A 16586-nucleotide genomic window follows, 5' to 3' on the forward strand; every position below is an offset into this window, starting at 1 on the left:
GCGGAACCTTGGAACACTGTACAAGCAGGCCTGGACTGGTCATCTGGCATGCTAAACAAATTGCCAGTGGCCCAGTGATGCAGCGCGTGGCTGCCGGTTGGATATGCCTGGCAGAACGCCACCTGAGCATAAAAAGGTAGCGTGTGGCCATGCGCACCCAGCCGCCGGTCATCAGGCAGCTGCATGGGTCAGGGTCCCCATCCCCAGTCCGGCCCTGTTCAGTGACTACCGAAGCTAAAAGTGTGTGTGTGTGTATTATATATATATATAACAAATACAAGAAGTTGGCTAGTAAAGCTTTTCCGCCTAAAGACGACCCCTACAGAGCTTATCATTTACACAGTATGGGGGCATGACAAACTTAAACGGAGGAGTCAATACACATCCATTTGCAAAATAAGCTCTGCTGATTCATCTAGTACATAAAAAAAAGAAATATGTTTTAAAAAGTATATTAGTTTCAGATATATGTTAAATATTACTTTTTCTGTTTGTGTTATAATATATGGTATCTGTCACATAGTCGACTTGAAAAAAAGAAGCCAGGTATTGGGAGTTGGAAAAAAGCATAAAATAACCAAAGCCTTAGCACGACAAATGGGAAGAATTTTCTTGTGAAAAGAAATATAAATAGGTTTCTGTGTAGGAAAGTTGTGATTATGGTAAGAAATTCAAGAGAAAGACAAAAAGACAATTTTTAAATTTATACAACACTTAAGAAATACAAGTTTTTGAACCTTAAAATGCCTACCTGGAGTTTTCTGTTGGGTTATTAGTCCGTAGGAATCGTTCCTGGCTAAGATGTATCTCTTTCCCTTTCTTTATCGCTGTTACTAGAGGATAGCCAGCCTGATGGGTCCAAGACTTCATCAAGTTCTTCATATCTGGATTTGACTGGGTGATCTAGATGATGAAAGTATATGGTAAGGTGCAAAAACAAAGCTTTCAAACCGTATCGCTGTATAGAACAGTGCTGTTCAACGGGGCGTAAGTAGACTTCTAGGAAAAAAAAGTTTAAACAAGATTATAATCGAGAAACGAAACAATAACCTAAACACGGGGTAAGTAGATAATTATCAAATATTACACTAACATTCAGCAGGTTTTAACAGACAGGCAATGACCCTCTATATCCGAAGGGGACAACCCAAGCACGAGGTTTGGTTCCAGGTCATCTGATTATATAGCATTCCCAGCACTGGCTTAATGTCCTTTTAATCGGTTTATTTACCGTAGATGTGTTTATATATTTTAATCTACTTAAAATAAAATCATGTCATTTTATTTTAGATCATTATGTTGCCAAATAAGACGTAGAATTATATTTTTGTATTCAATGATACTTAAAGCTAATTTTATATATCCACACGATTACATAGGCAATGTTTTGTCATTACACGTTACGGCAACCAATTACTTCATTAATCCATCCCAGTATTTAAAATTCTACACACTGCATATCTTTTCCCCAATCTCTTAGAACATATGTTTGCTCCCACGATCTTAGTGACAAGTCAATCCACAGCTGCACAGAGAATACGTCCGCATATTAAAAACCATATCAACACGACAATGCTGTAAATCAGGAGTAACCTATCCAGCTATTGCACGAAAAAAAAAACAATCATCAGCCAAATAATAAACAATATATGAATCAGAAGTCCAGAAATTCTACTCTAATATGCATAAATACAGCCAGCCGACAAATGCTGCTTATTGGAAAACTCCCGAGAACCGTAACAGAACATATAACCTACGGATCCTTGTTTCATGGGTTAAAGTAAACCCGTCACCCAAAACAAACTTGAAATAACTGTAAAATCTCACATAATAATATTACCCTATTTTAGGGCACCAAGAACGAGCGCGCATAGGCACAGTCGCAAATCAGAAGATATTAAAAGAAAATGTATTTTTTAATGTTATCTGCAATGCTTTGGGTGTTAATGTAAATCAGTGGTATTACTGGCCTTCCGTACTGGTTAATAAGGTCACAAAGATGTGTAAAAGAAGAGTGAGATTAGTTAAATGGGATACGTCGTCTTATCAGACGTAGAGACAGGAAACCTTAATGCAAATAAAAAAAATCCCATACAGTCTGCTAGAAATGGTAACATATAGAAAGTATTTTTTTAATTTCTGCTGATTAGCATCAAGATTTTGCGACAGGTAGACATTTTCTATGTAGAGTTTTGCATGCAGCAAGAGAACACCAAACAAAACAAATTATTTAAGGCAATATAAACTAGGTTTTCTGGCTGGGGTCCATAAAAAAGGGGAAAAAATTGTTTGAGGTGGTCTTCATCAGGCAGTGGCATGTCATTTAGAGAAAAACAGAACTTGTGTTAATTTGTGGGCTGTATTCCTGCATTGACATCTTACATGATCCCAGCTGCTGCGGAACTCCACTGTAATGCTCCAGATAAACACGAAATATTTTTGAGCTGTGACACCACCGAATTCCCTGGAAATTCTGTTCCAGTCCATGGGGTTGGAGAAACAGAGCTTCAGTTTTAATTATAGAAATATTCTTTTAACCCCCGGGTCAACCCTTTTTTTTAATCAACCAGTTTCCTGATTAGCATCATTGCTCGTTGATATCGTGGCACTTTCAAATGAAATAGATTTATAGTTACACTTAGTAAATTGGAAATACCAACGTGTCAGCCTTTAACACGCCTGCTTCTGATTCAGTTTCATTGTACATAATCAGTCATTGTTTTGGAATCTTTCCAAATTAATCTAAAAGTAATGTCCTTCAACTGTTACGCTGTAAAACATGTCCCCCAAAAGGAAGTAGGTCAGACACTGATGAAGATCGGGCCTATGAGGCATAAATATATATACCGTATTTTTCGCTCCATAAGACGCAGTTTTTTTCCTCCCAAAGTAGGATGAAAAATCAGCCGCGTCTTATGGAGCGAAGATGCAGGCAGGGAGGGGGGGGGGGGGCAACGATATACCGTATTTATCGGCGTATAACACGCACTTTTTTAACTAAAATCCGGAGCTTAAACCCTACCTGCGTGTTATACGCCGATAAATCCGGGGTCGCAACTGAGGCAGGCGGCGGCGGCCGCCAGCAGGAGTCCTGGATTTCTGCCAGTCAGGGGGGCCCAAGGGGTGCCGAGTGGTTGCTGAAGACAACCGCTCGGCAACTCTCGGGCCCCCCTGCCTGACAGATATACAGGAATCCTTTGCTGGCGGCGGCGGCCGCCGCCGCCACTGCCGCCTGCCTCAGCGCTTCAACTCCTGTGTTGGAAGCGTTTGTCTCGGGTGCCGGCGCTTTACGCTGGGCGCCGGCATATGACGTCAGACGCCGGCGCTTCACTGCTTCACTCGGCACCCGAGACAAACGCCTCACGCTTCCAACACAGGAGTTTAAGGTAAGTGACCGGGGCGGGGGGGGGGGGAGATCCTGAGAAGGGGGGGTTAGGGAGTTAGAGGGGAGATCAGGGAGGGAGGTCTTACTGTGTGTGTCTTACTGTGTTTGTGTGTGTGTGTCTTACTGTGTGTGTGTGTGTCTTACTGTGTGTGTGTGTGTGTCTCACTGTGTCTGTGTGTGTCTCACTGTGTCTGTGTGTGTCTTACTGTGTGTGTCTCACTGTGTTCATAGCTTATTCAGTTATTGTAATAAATATTTTAGCCCATTTTTTAGCTCAAAATATTTTTTCCTTTTTTTTCTCCTCTAAAATCTAGGTGCGTCTTATCAGCAGGTGCGTCTTATAGAGCGAAAAATACGGTATATATATATATATATATATATATATATATATATTAGTGTATGTATATAAACAGCATTATATATGTTGCGCCATCCAAGAGCACCACATACGACTTACCAAATTCATACTTTCCCACAGACCATCACTTGTCGCCGATCTGTATTCATAATTATTCAAATACTGTTTTATGCAAAAATGGAAAATATCTTCAGAGAGATAATTCTTCAACATCAATAAAATCGCAGCACCCTTCAGGAAAACAAGAGGAAAATACACAAGTCAATGTAATCTAGCGATACAATTCATATATGAAAGCGTTAAAACACAAGTACAAGGATTCTTTCAGAATTTGGATCCGAGATATAAATCAGAATAGAAATTCGGTAATATTTGTACAAATAAAACAACCAGTTATTGTGGTCTAAAGAGAAAAAAGGATTTTAATTCTCTTTGAAGCTTCACAGAAATAGCCTGATCAAGAAAGAAAACATATAGCTTAAAACCCAAAGTGTTATTTATTAACCACACAGATTAAGTCAAATCATTATTTACTGAAAAATGTTATCTTAGTTAATTATAAAAATGTTGTACAAATATGCAGTAATGAAGACAAATTGTCTTCGGTGTAGAAAAGGATAACACATATGATGTTATGTTTTGTACAGTCATGCCATGGTCTTTGTTTCGCCCAACCAGGGTGACCCTATACTTTTGATTTTGTAATGGAGGCTTTTACTATTAAAGAAACCTCCTCCCATTTCACATTGAAAATTAATCCGGGACAATATGCTGCTCCAGTGAATAAGAATGGTCTTCCAATCCCTTTCTATGCATAGTTTAGCAGCCAGTAAAACATGTGTGATTAAGATTGTTTGATACTTGGAACATTTGGTTCTGAAGCACGTAGTACGTTCAAATCGCCTGTCCTCACTACATCTCTCACTACAGACTTCCAAACCGCCTCTCGAAGCAACATCTGTACAAGCGCTGTGTGTCAGGAGCTTCATGAAATGGGCTTCCATGGGTCGCTGTACCTATGTGCAGCGCCAAGCGTCAGCCGGAGGAGTGTAAAGCACAACGCTACTGGACTCCGAAGCAATGAAAACATGTTCTCTGGAGTAATAAATCACACTGACTGTCTGGAAGTCTGACGGATGAATCTGGGTTTGGTGGCCTTTTCATGGAACATCAGGCTGAATGGGCACACATTTCTCTCATACACACTCCTAAATCTTGTGGAAAGCCTTCCCAGAAAAGTGGAGGCCTTGTGCAAATATTCCATATTTATGCCCATTGTTTTGGAATGGGATGTCCAACAGGCTCATATAGGTGTGATGGTCAGGTGTCCACATACTTTTGGTCATGTAGTGTAATTTTAAAATGTATACAATATCTATCCACTACTACCACCTTCTGGGACACCGTAAAACTGCAATTATGGCCAATACATTTTGGGACAAAACAATGAAAGAATAGAACACAAAGTGTGCTTTCCAAGGACTCCTCTTTCATACCTACACTATATATGTGGGGTACTTGGGACTGAGTTAAATACCTTAATATATGACAGATCATCAAACATTTCCTCAATGTGCTCTGGGGACTGCACATCCGTCGATATAGGATGAGATGTGATTAATGCATCTTTTTCCAATGCCTTAAAACGTTGCTTCAAGAAGCCATCATCCTAGAGAAAGCAGAATACGAAACAATGAAGACTTTCAAAGGATTGCATTCAGTGAAAGGACGTTTAAGTATTCATACACAACAGGCACTCGGGTAATAATGTGTTACGCAGAGAGCCCATATTCGGGTCAAATACTCCCGATTCTCCTTAAAGAGACACTTCAGGACCATCATTTGCATTTGAATCCATATTATAGATGTGTGGGTCCTTTAAATGGTCTTGTGGTCTGCTTTGCAAATGCACATAGGTATTCCCGCCAACATTAAATTGCCCCTTTCCCCACTCCCCCACTCCCCAGCTAAATGCATCTCCCTGTACATGATATACTTATCGCCAGTCAGCTCCAGTATCTGCAGAGTACTTTAATATGCATTCTTCTATATTAGGGGTATCAGGGACATTAGGCTGTCCCTTTCAGTATGTGGGAACTTCCTGGGTAGATTTTTTCCCCCTCATGTGACGAAATCCTGATTTGTGCCCAATTTATTTTGGGGAAAAAAAGAGTAACTCAAATAACACAGTGAGGGAATTTAAACATTGGGGGATAGGCATAAAGTTATCCTGATTTTAAAGCCAAGGACTTGTTTTAAAAGTCTTAGTTTTACATTACAAAATTGGTATGGATAAGAAACAAAAAGTGGCAGCAGAAACAGTCGGCCCATCCAGTCTGCCAAGCCTCTGAATACTTTCTTTAGTAAACGTTTCTATCATATCCCCCCTGTCACGTCTTTCTTCCAGGCTATATAGGTTACATAAATCATCTGCCATTTCACTTATCCCTCCAGGAACATCAACCCTGTTGCAAATATTTGAGTCATCAGCAGGACAGATCCCTGAGGTACCCTACTGGTAACAAGACCTTGTTCTGAATATATGCCATTGACTACAACTCTTTGTTGTCTGTCACTCAGCCAATACCTAATCAATTCAACAATATTAGGATCTAAACTCAGAGATTGCAGTTTATTTATAAATCTTCTATGTGGGACAGTGTCAAAAGCCTTACTGAAGTCCAGATACGCAATGTCTACTGCACCACCACGATCAATTACTTTAGTCACCCAATCAAAAACAAATCAACAAGATTAGTTTGGCACGATCTTCCTGACGTAAACTCATCTTTCTGATCATGAAAGAAGACAGTCAATTAGATCGCCATTAACCACATTAGCCACTAGATGGCGATAGCATGATCATGTTAAATATATTTACATTTAACAGAATGTAAACGTGAAAAGTTACCATAGTAAATTCCTTCAGAACCTATAGTGAGATGGAATAATAGACACTCAGATTAGTGGCCCTCGCCCCTACATCATTTACTTACAGAGGGGGAAAAGGAAGAGAAATGATACGTTCATTAGGTTTTCAGAGTTAGCGTAGGTAGGCCTTTAAATATTATCCATTTAAAGTATTGCCCTTTCACTGAAATGGGCTACATGTTTGTAGCTATGCAAGTAAATAAGTACATTAAAACAATAACGTTTTCTAATGGATTTTAAGAATCATATGGTGCAATTACAGCACAAACCAGATGACAAAAAAAGTTTATCACGCTCGCATAGACCAACATTAAGTATTTTCCACCCCATGAATTTTAAATTATTTTTATCTGATTATTAAAATGTCAGATAAGTATTTTATTAGCGGATGTAAGCAATTCCCAAGGGGGGAGGTAAGGGAGATTCCCAGACAAAAACTGCCTGTGCTATAAACAGAAGAAAAATGCCACTAATTATGGTGCCTACAGTCATTAACTTTAATGCTACCTAATCCTGCCTGTAGCCGCTGGCACTCACCAACCTTACCACGAGGCAATAGATGATGTATCTACAGATGTACCTGATAAATTGGATAAAGAATATGAAAATATGCTGCAAAACACATGTGACAAACAGCGGGTGACACTAACTACACACTCTTAATGTTAAACACGCGATACATAATAATAATAATAATAATCAGTAAAATAAACTATGCCCATCCTACCACCAACCAAGTTTATGGCATCTTCATTTATGATAAAAGTCTGATATGTACGTTATCCTGTAATGTAAAGAAACCATTTTAATATACTCGGGTCACTGATTTTATAGCATGTGTAATAAGTTTATTTTTTTTAAACCATAGTGGAGCTAAGCCACGTCCGTGTGTGTTTAGAAATTACTACTTGCATCCATAAAATGCAATGTGGATCGAGTATTTCACTAGGTTACTAAACTTGATGATGGGGACCATAAATATAGAATGTGACCACAGAACCATTCGGCCCAACTAGTCGCCCAGTTTTTCCAGATGTAAAAACTCAGGCCTTAAATCAACCCTTGGTCTCATCTTAGGTTCAGGATAGCTTTATGCCCTAACTTTATTAAACCTCTACCACTTCTGCTGGGGCGCTGTTCATACACATTGAGGAGGGAGTCCTAGTGGACTCAAAAATGTGCTTGATAATATACTGTGTTTTTATGGCAGGGTTTACTATGCAGTCTTGCTTGTGTTCTGCTGTGTTGCTTCGTTATAAACCAGACTTATTTATGGATGTTCCGTTCTCCCCACACACATATCATATGATACACAGAATCTGACCACAGATATGACCACGGGCGTAGGAACCGGGGAGGACAGATCCCCCCCAGAAAATCATGCGGGGGGGACCGATAATATAGAAATCCCCCCCAGGGCTGTACGTGAGGCGAGTGCACTCGGGTACAGCTGTGAGGGTGCTCACAGCTGCCCGATCGGCAGCTGCAGCCTGCAGGACTGGTTAGGGAAATCCGTGATCTCCCCAACCAGTCCTGCAGGCTGCAGCTGCATTAAGGTCACACTCACCAGCGTGCTGTCTGTAACTGAGCGCCGGGCGACGGGATATGACGTTTATATCCAGCCCCGGCGCTCAGCATAAACAGCTGTGCCCAGCCGCACTGCACAGACTGCGAGCGGCAAACCAGAAGGAGAGTTGGAACAGAAATCAGAAAGGAGGAAGAGAAAGGTAAGAGATGTGGAAAACGAACGTGGGAAGGTGAGTGGGGGGTCTGATGTGGAGACTAGGGCTGAAACAACGAATCGATAAAATCGATAATGGAAATCGTTGTCGACGATTTCCGTTATCGATTAATTGAGTGATCGATTCGTTGTTGGAGCACTCGGCTCCTTTTACTTACCTCCGCGAGCGTTCCCCGCTTCCGCTACACGCGCCTTCTTTTAGTTGCGGTTCGCTCTGTGCGAGTGGCTCCGTTCGCACAGAGCGGTTCGCTCTGTGCGAGTGGCTCCGTTCGCACAGAGCGGTTCGCGGGGGTGGGGGTGGGGCAGGCCAGGGTAGGAGACTGAGTGCAGGGCAGGGTGTGAGTGTGGGGGCAGGGCAGGAGACTGGGTGCAGGGCAGAGTGGGGGTGGGGGTGCAGGGCAGAGTTGGAGACTGGGTGCAGGGCAGAGTGTGGGTGCAGAGCAGAGTGGGTGCAGGGTGTGAGTGTGGGGGCAGGGCAGAATGTGGGGGCAGGGCTGGGTGCAGGGCAGAGCTGGAGACTGGGTGCAGGGGCACAGTGCAAAGTGCCAGGGCTGGGTGCAAAGTGCCAGGGCTGGGTGCAAAGTGCCAGGGCTGGGTGCAAAGTGCCAGGGCTGGGTGCAAAGTGCTGGGTGCAAAGTGCCAGGGCTGGGTGCAAAGTGCCAGGGCTGGGTGCAAAGTGCCAGGGCTGGGTGCAAAGTGCTGGGTGCAAAGTGCTGGGTGCAAAGTGCCAGGGCTGGGTGCAAAGTGCTGGGTGCAAAGTGCTGGGTGCAAAGTGCCAGGGCTGGGTGCAAAGTTCTGGGTGCAAAGTGCCAGGGCTGAGTGCAAAGTGCTGGGTGCAAAGTGCCAGGGCTGGGGCAAAGTGCCGGGTGCAAAGTGCCGGGTGCAAAGTGCCAGGGGTGGGGCAAAGTGCTGGGTGCAAAGTGCCAGGGCTGGGTGCAAAGTGCCGGGTGCAAAGTTTCTTGAACAGTAATAGTCCACCTCTTTTCAGAATGTTTGGGGTTATTTAGTTTCATAAATATTGTGTTTGGGTTTTTGTACTTTGAAAATATAGTTTTTTTTATTACATCATAACAAAATAAGAATGTTAATGTAAATTTTAAGTTGTTTTTTAACATCCAGTTCATTAAATTAATTTAAATAAAAAAAATTTGCATATTGTTTTTTTTATCCGATTAATCGAAAAAATAAATCGGCCAACTAATCGATTATTAAAATAATCGTTAGTTGCAGCCCTAGTGGAGAACGAAGGTAGGTGGATGGGGGGGGGGTCTGATGTGGAGAACGAAGGTGGGTTGGGTTGGGATGGGGGGGTCTGATGTGGAGAACGAAGGTGGGTGGGGGGGGTCTGATGTGGAGAACAAAGGTTGTGGGGGGGGTCTGATGTGGAGAACAAAGGTTGTGGGGGGGGTCTGATGTGGAGAACGAAGGTGGGGGGTCTGATGGTAGATTTGTGTGTGCATATACATATGGTGAGGCATGCGTATGGGCACTTGGGCAGGCATATGTGTGTGTGTATAGGGCAGCTGTGTATATGTGCGTGTACGTGCATACGTGTGCATGGGCAGTGTATATGTGTACGTCTGCATGGGCAGTGTATATGTGTGTATATAAGGAGTGTATTTGTCTTATAGTGTATACGTCTGTAAGTATGTGCAAGGGCAGTGTATATTTATGGGGAGGCGTGTGTGTGTGTGTGTGTGAGCAGTTTATGTATGTTTGGGCAGGCATGTATAAGGGTAGTGCATTTGTGTGAGTACTGGCAAGTGTGTATCTGCAGGCAATTGCAGCATATATGTGTGTTTTTGTGGGCAGGCATGCGTAAGAGCAGTGCATATGTGTGTATGAGCAGGCATGTCGTACTTAAAGGGAAGATAATGATTCCCTGTAATACATAGTAACATAGTTCATAAGGTTGAAAAAAGACCAAAGTCCATCAAGTTCAACCTATATACATATTGTGTGACTACTGTGTTGATCCAGAGGAAGGCAAAAAAACCCTTATGAAGCAGATGCCAATTGCCCCATACCAGGGGGAGAATTCCTTCCCGACTCCAAATATGGCAATCAGAATAAATCCCTGGATCAACGTTCTGTCCCTATTAATCTAATATCCATAACTTGTAATAAACCCATTGTTTAACCCATTGTGTGTGTATGTTAGTGTGTGCATGCGTGTGTATGTTATTCAAGTGTTTAAGCGTGTGGATATGTTCCTGTGTGCATGACGTGTTAGGAGTCTTAGATGGTTCCTTCAGTACATCATAGTAGTCTCTGTGGCCGTGTCCAGTGGGGTCCATCTGTGGTTGTAAGATTTTTCTTTTTTTGTGAGTTTCTGTGGGAATTTTCTCCCATTCATCTAGTAGAACGTTTTATGAGCTGAAGGTGATATACCAAGACATTTTAGACAACACTATGCTTCTAACTTTATGGGAACAGTTTTGGGGAAGGTCCGTTTCTATTCCATCATGACTGTGCCCCAGTGTACAAAACAAGGTCCATAAAGGCATTGTTTGCAAAAATTCCCCACAGAAACTCTCCAAAATCTTATGGAAATTGTTCCAAAATAGTGGAAGCTGTTATAGCTGCAAAGGGGGACCAACTACATATTAATGTCTATGTATTTAGAATGCAATGTCATAAAAGTCCCTGTTGGTGAAATGGTCAGGTATACCCTACCAGTAAAAAAGCTATCCCCCCCCAGATTTTTAGGGGTTCCTACGCCCATGGATATGACCCATATAGCCTGGAGATCTTGATTACTAGCCACATTAACATGTATATACTTACAGCATTTAGATCTGGGAATGCGGATTGCAATGAAAAATACTGCATGTAGGTTGCGAAGCCTTCATTCAGCCAAACATCATTCCACCACTCCATGGTCACCAGATTCCCAAACCACTATAATACACAATATATAAAAGCACATAATCAATACATAATTTAACAGTCTGCTCCAGTAATATATTTAATACAGGTGATGCCACAGGCCTGGTCCAGAGCAGCATGACCTGATACCCCTGTACCTTCTTGGTGCTACATGTACTCCTCATGCATGAAGTCATACTGTGCGGCATGAAGAAGCAACGCTACGGAGGTCAGTGGCCTATTAAAGCTCAACGACGTCTGGTGTGCAGATTTAAAAAAAAACATTCTCGAAGAGGAGGTAAGTTTTAAAAACATGATTACCTGATGTGCCAATTCATGTGCAATCACCATGGTGACTTCTTGTTTATCCATAACAGAAGAGAGGTTCTCACCGTAGAGAAGGGTGGTCTCGCGAAATGTAATAAGCCCCCAGTTTTCCATTGCTCCTGCTTGGATGTCGGGAATAGCAACCAAATCTATATTTATAAAAAAAAAAAAATTGCTTTAAATATTGAATATAGATTTTTTTCATTATGAATATAATGATAATTTTATTAGGAAAATGCATTAAAGCTGAATTGGTTCAAGATAATAAAAAAATGTTGGTTTAACCGGCCAAATCACCTATGATCACCCCAGATCGTACAAGCGGGATGCTACAATATACGACTATACCACCTAATGAAAAATTCCAACAACCTATGCAAGTTTTTTCGCAATCAAAATAGCTAATCAGTACACAAATCAACCTGAATGTTTTCAAATGAGCCGACAAGCATAATTTTACAATTATGCAAATGAAATGGTTCAGCAAACACAGAAGAGCCTGCAGCATTACACCAAATTATAGCCAACGCACACAGGTTTAGCAAGTCAAAGTAAAAATGACTTTGTAGGAGCATAGACATACAATGGGTTAAGGCTCCTTCTCCTGCTATAGCACCCCTAAAAAGTAACTTTGTGGTCTAGCTATAGAATATTATGCTGAAAACATTTGCTGAATATGCAGCAGAGCTCAATTATTTTTTTATTTTAAGTAGAATGAAAAATAATACGCATCCTATACAGGGACAAGAAAAAGTAAGTGAACCCTTTAGAATTACTAGCATTTAAATAACCAAATGCCCATGATTAACTGATCATCAGCAAGCTGAATTTGATAAAAGCTGAAGTTTTAGCCGTTTGCTGGTCCTGAGCATTCATATGTGAGTTAACACAATGCCAAGGAGGAAAGACATCAGCAATTATCTTGGAGAAGCAATTGTTTCTGCCCATCAATCTGGAAAGTGTTATAAGGCCGTTTCCAAACAATTTAAAGCCCAGCATTCTACAGTGAGAAAAACTGCATCTGAACAAACCACAAGACTTCTCGAACAATGTCCTTTGGGCAGATATGACCAAAGTGGATATGTTTGGCCATAATGCACAGTGCCATGTTTGGTGAAAACCAAACAGCATTTCAGCAAAAAACAAAACAAAAAACCTCATACCAACTGTCAATCATGGTGGTGGAGGGGTTGTGATATGGGCTTGTTTTACAGCCACAGGACCTGGGAACCTGTAGTCAATGATTTGACCTTAAGCTCCACTGTATACCAAAGAATTCTGGAGTCAAACGTGAGGCCATCTGTCCGGCAACTAAAGCTTGGCCATAATTGGGTCATGCAACAGGACAATGATCCCAAGCACACCTGCCAATCTACAACAGAATCGCTGGAAAAGAAAAGAAACAAGGTGTTGCAATAGCTCAGTCAAAATACAGACCACAACCTGATTGAAGTGCTGTGCGTAAACAAGTGCCCGCAAATGAACGGAAGCAACGTTTTACAGAAGAGTGGGCAAAAACGTGCAACGATGTGAAAGACTGATAAAGTCATACAGAAAATGATCACTTCAGGTTATTGCAGGGAAAGGTAGTTCTACAAGCTACCGCATTGGTTCGATTATAGGCCGCATCCTTAAAGTTTGGTGCTATTTTAACCCCTTGATGACAATTGCCGGTCCGGGCACGTCCCGGAAATTCATGTCGATAACGACAAATGACGTGCCAGGACCGGCACGTCATTAAACGGGTGCAGAAAGCGATCTATTTTCGCTTTCTGCACCGAAACGGCGTTGCTGTAATGCCTCGACCTCGAGGCATTCAGCAACGCCATTATCGGCACAAAGGGGCCATCTCTGGCCCCTCCCCGGGGCGTCAACATCCGCCATACTTTGTATGGCGGCGGACGCCCGTTTTAAAAGTGTTTAGGAGGCGATCACCAAACACTTACCTAGGGATGGACTGTGACCGCTCCGGAGAGCGGTCACAGCCGCAGCTGCCGGTGATCTTCGCCATCTGCAAGATGGCGGCGGTCCAGGAAAATTCAATAAAGAAAAACAATAAAGTCTAAAAAGTTCGCTAGACGGTCTCCAGACCCTCTAGAGAACTCTGGCTCCACTTGCAGGTTGAATATAGGTACTGCATTCAACCATGCAAGTCAATGGAGCTCAGCTTTCTAATCACAGTGTGATTAGAAAAAATAAATTAATAAAATAAAATTAATAATTACAAAAAAAAATAGTAAAAAACCAGTAAAACGTAAAAATAATTTCCCACTGATGTCACTATCAGGGGAACCTTCAAGTTGAAAAAATGGCAAAAAAAAAAATATATATATATAAAAAATATATTTTTGTGAGCAAGTCCTAAAATTTGCATATTAGCTTCAAACAATTCTCGCATGGAAAGAGTTAAAATACTGGCATATTAAATGCCCATGGGGTGTCTACTTTTAAAAAATGTATGATTTGATGGGGTAAAATGAATTGGCCGGATTCAACAACGTCCCAATTAACACGGGGGGGGAAGGATGGCCACACATCTAATTTCCAATTAGAAAAATGCACACGTACCAAATGTGGCCTTTTAGTTCCCCCCAAAAATGACAAACCCATGCATGTGGGGTATCACTGTACTCAGGAGATGTTGCTGAACACATATTGGGGTGTCGTGTGACAGCGGCATATACCAGGAGCTGTAAATTCATACATAAAGTAGGTGTGTGTGGGAAAAATACACACAAAAATACTACTGCAAACTTTGAAAAAATGCTGGTGGTAAAATGTGTGCATGCAAAGAGTTAAAATACCAGCATTTAAAATACCCTGGGGTGTCTAGTTTTCAAAAATATATGGTTTTGTTGGGCACACTGAAATGGCCCGGCTCAAAGATGTACCAAATAGGGCACGGGCAGTGGATCCCCAAATGCCAAAGTTCAACATTGAAAAATGCGCATGCCCCAAATGTGGCTCTTTTGCCCCCGAACAGCCAGGCAAAATCATTCATGTGGGGTATCACTGCGCTCAGGAGATGTTGCTGAACACATATTGGGGTGTTTTGTGATAGTGACATATACGAGAACTTTTTAATTCATACCTGAAGTAAAATGTGTGTGACAAAACAAATGGAAAAAAATGACTATCACAAAGTTTGACAAAGACTGGTGGTAGATATGGTGCATGGAAAGAGTTAAAATACTAGCATTTGAACTACCCTGTGGGGGCGTGTTTTCAAAAATATATAGCTTTATTGGGCACACTGAAATGGCCCGGCTCAAAGATGTACCAAATAGGGCATGTGCAGTTGATCCCCAAATGCCAAAGTTCAACATTGAAAAATGTGCATGCCCCAAATGTGGCCCTTTTGCCCCCAAACAGCCAGGCAAAATCATTCATGTGAGGTATCGCTGTACTCAGGAGATGTTGCTAAACACATATTGGGGTGTTTTATGATAGGGACATATACCAGAACCTGTTTATTTATACCTAAAGTAAAATGTGTGTGAAAAAAGAAATGCAAAAAAATTACTACCATAAAGTTTGACAAAGGCTGATGGTAGAATAAGTGCTTGGAAAGGGTTAAAATACCAGCATTTGGAATACCCTGGGCTGTCTAGTTTTCAAAAATATATGACTTGATGGGGTAAATTGCATTGGCCGGCTTCAAAGATACCCGAAATGGCACATGGGGGGAAGAATTACCAGATTTGGAAAAAATGGCTTTGAAATAGCAAAACGCTACCTGTACTTATTGCTCCATAACGTGCAGAAAAAAGCAAAAAAACATTGGGTATTTCTAAACTCAGGACAAATAGTAGAATCTATTTAGCAGGTTTTTTTATTACCTTTTATAGATGAGTAAAAGATTTTTCAACTAAAAGTTAGAAACAGTCATTTTTTTCTAAATTTTTCACCATATTTTATACTTTTTTTAATAGTAAATAATATGATACAATCAAAACAATGTCATCTAAAGAAAGCCCTTCTTGTCCTGAAAAAAACAATAATAGCTGTAAATTACAGCTAAACACGAGCAGCGCAGAAATGTTAAAACGGCCATTGTCACGAAGGGTACAAAAAGTAAAATCAGCCTTTGTCACGAAGGGGTTAAAGAAAAATGTATCTTTAAAAGGAAAAATACACATTAGTGGATTAGTAAAACAGTCAGCATATGTTTATATATAATCAGAAATTTGGAAAACCAAAATCAATTTTAAGCCCTCCCCTTAATTCCTAATGCACCTTACTTATAGATATGCCCCTCTGCCCCCTAGATATGCTTTATACCCCCCTGATATGCCACTCTGCTCCCCCCCCCTCCCAGACTTACCAATGCATCCCCAGACTCCCTGGTGTCTAGCGGGGGCAGCCGGTGCACATCTGCGCAATGCGCGTAGACAACCTCTGCCGCTGCTCGCCACTTCTGCCGGGGCTTCTATCCCGGTGCTTCGTCGTAGAAGCCCCGGCGGAAGTGTTGGCAGCAGTGGAGGTAGTCTACGCGCAGAAGTTCACCGGAGGAGGATTCAAAGAGTAGAAGTTGTGTAATGCAGCAGGACAATGACCCTAAACTCAATATGGTTGAGCTTAAGCTGTTCTGTAAGGATGAATGGTCTACAATTTCTCCCGAACGTTGTGCAGCTACTGGAAGCACTTGTTTCAGGTTATTGCTGCCAAAGGAGGATCGACCAGTCATTAAATCCAAAGGTTCACTTACTTTTTCCATCAGCACTGTAAATGTTTAATGAGTATGTTCAATAAAGACACGAACAATTAGCATTGCGTTTGCCTATACTTGTGACTTGACTTGGATGTAGATCCGATAACATTGTTTGAGCAATTCATTCGGAAAATCGGGGAATTCCAAAGGATTCATTTACTTTTTCTTCCCACTGTATGTTCTTGGGGCAACACATGAATACAGCTATAGCACTGTTTATAATAACGATGGGTTTAAACGGATTAATACTTGGGATATTCTATTT

The 16586-nt window shown here is 41.6% G+C and overlaps 1 protein-coding gene across 2 annotated transcripts in view; it reads right to left on the minus strand.

Annotated features, from left to right (window-relative positions):
* LOC149303022 (leucyl-cystinyl aminopeptidase-like) overlaps positions 1-16586 on the minus strand; it is a 32312-nt gene that overhangs the window by 8744 nt on the left and 6982 nt on the right. For both annotated transcript variants that reach the window (XM_089481800.1, XM_089481799.1), the window contains 5 exons: positions 11605-11759; positions 11203-11316; positions 5281-5412; positions 3843-3974; positions 752-903 (listed from right to left, as the gene is read on the minus strand). In XM_089481800.1, the coding sequence (XP_089337926.1) occupies positions 752-903; positions 3843-3974; positions 5281-5412; positions 11203-11316; positions 11605-11759 (685 nt within the window). The remainder of the gene's footprint in view (positions 1-751; positions 904-3842; positions 3975-5280; positions 5413-11202; positions 11317-11604; positions 11760-16586) is intronic.

Source organism: Sceloporus occidentalis, unplaced genomic scaffold (genome assembly GCF_023333645.1).
Source record: "Sceloporus occidentalis isolate IW3139 unplaced genomic scaffold, rSceOcc1.0.p SCAF_16, whole genome shotgun sequence".
In the NCBI taxonomy this organism is placed as follows: Eukaryota; Metazoa; Chordata; class Lepidosauria; order Squamata; family Phrynosomatidae; genus Sceloporus; species Sceloporus occidentalis.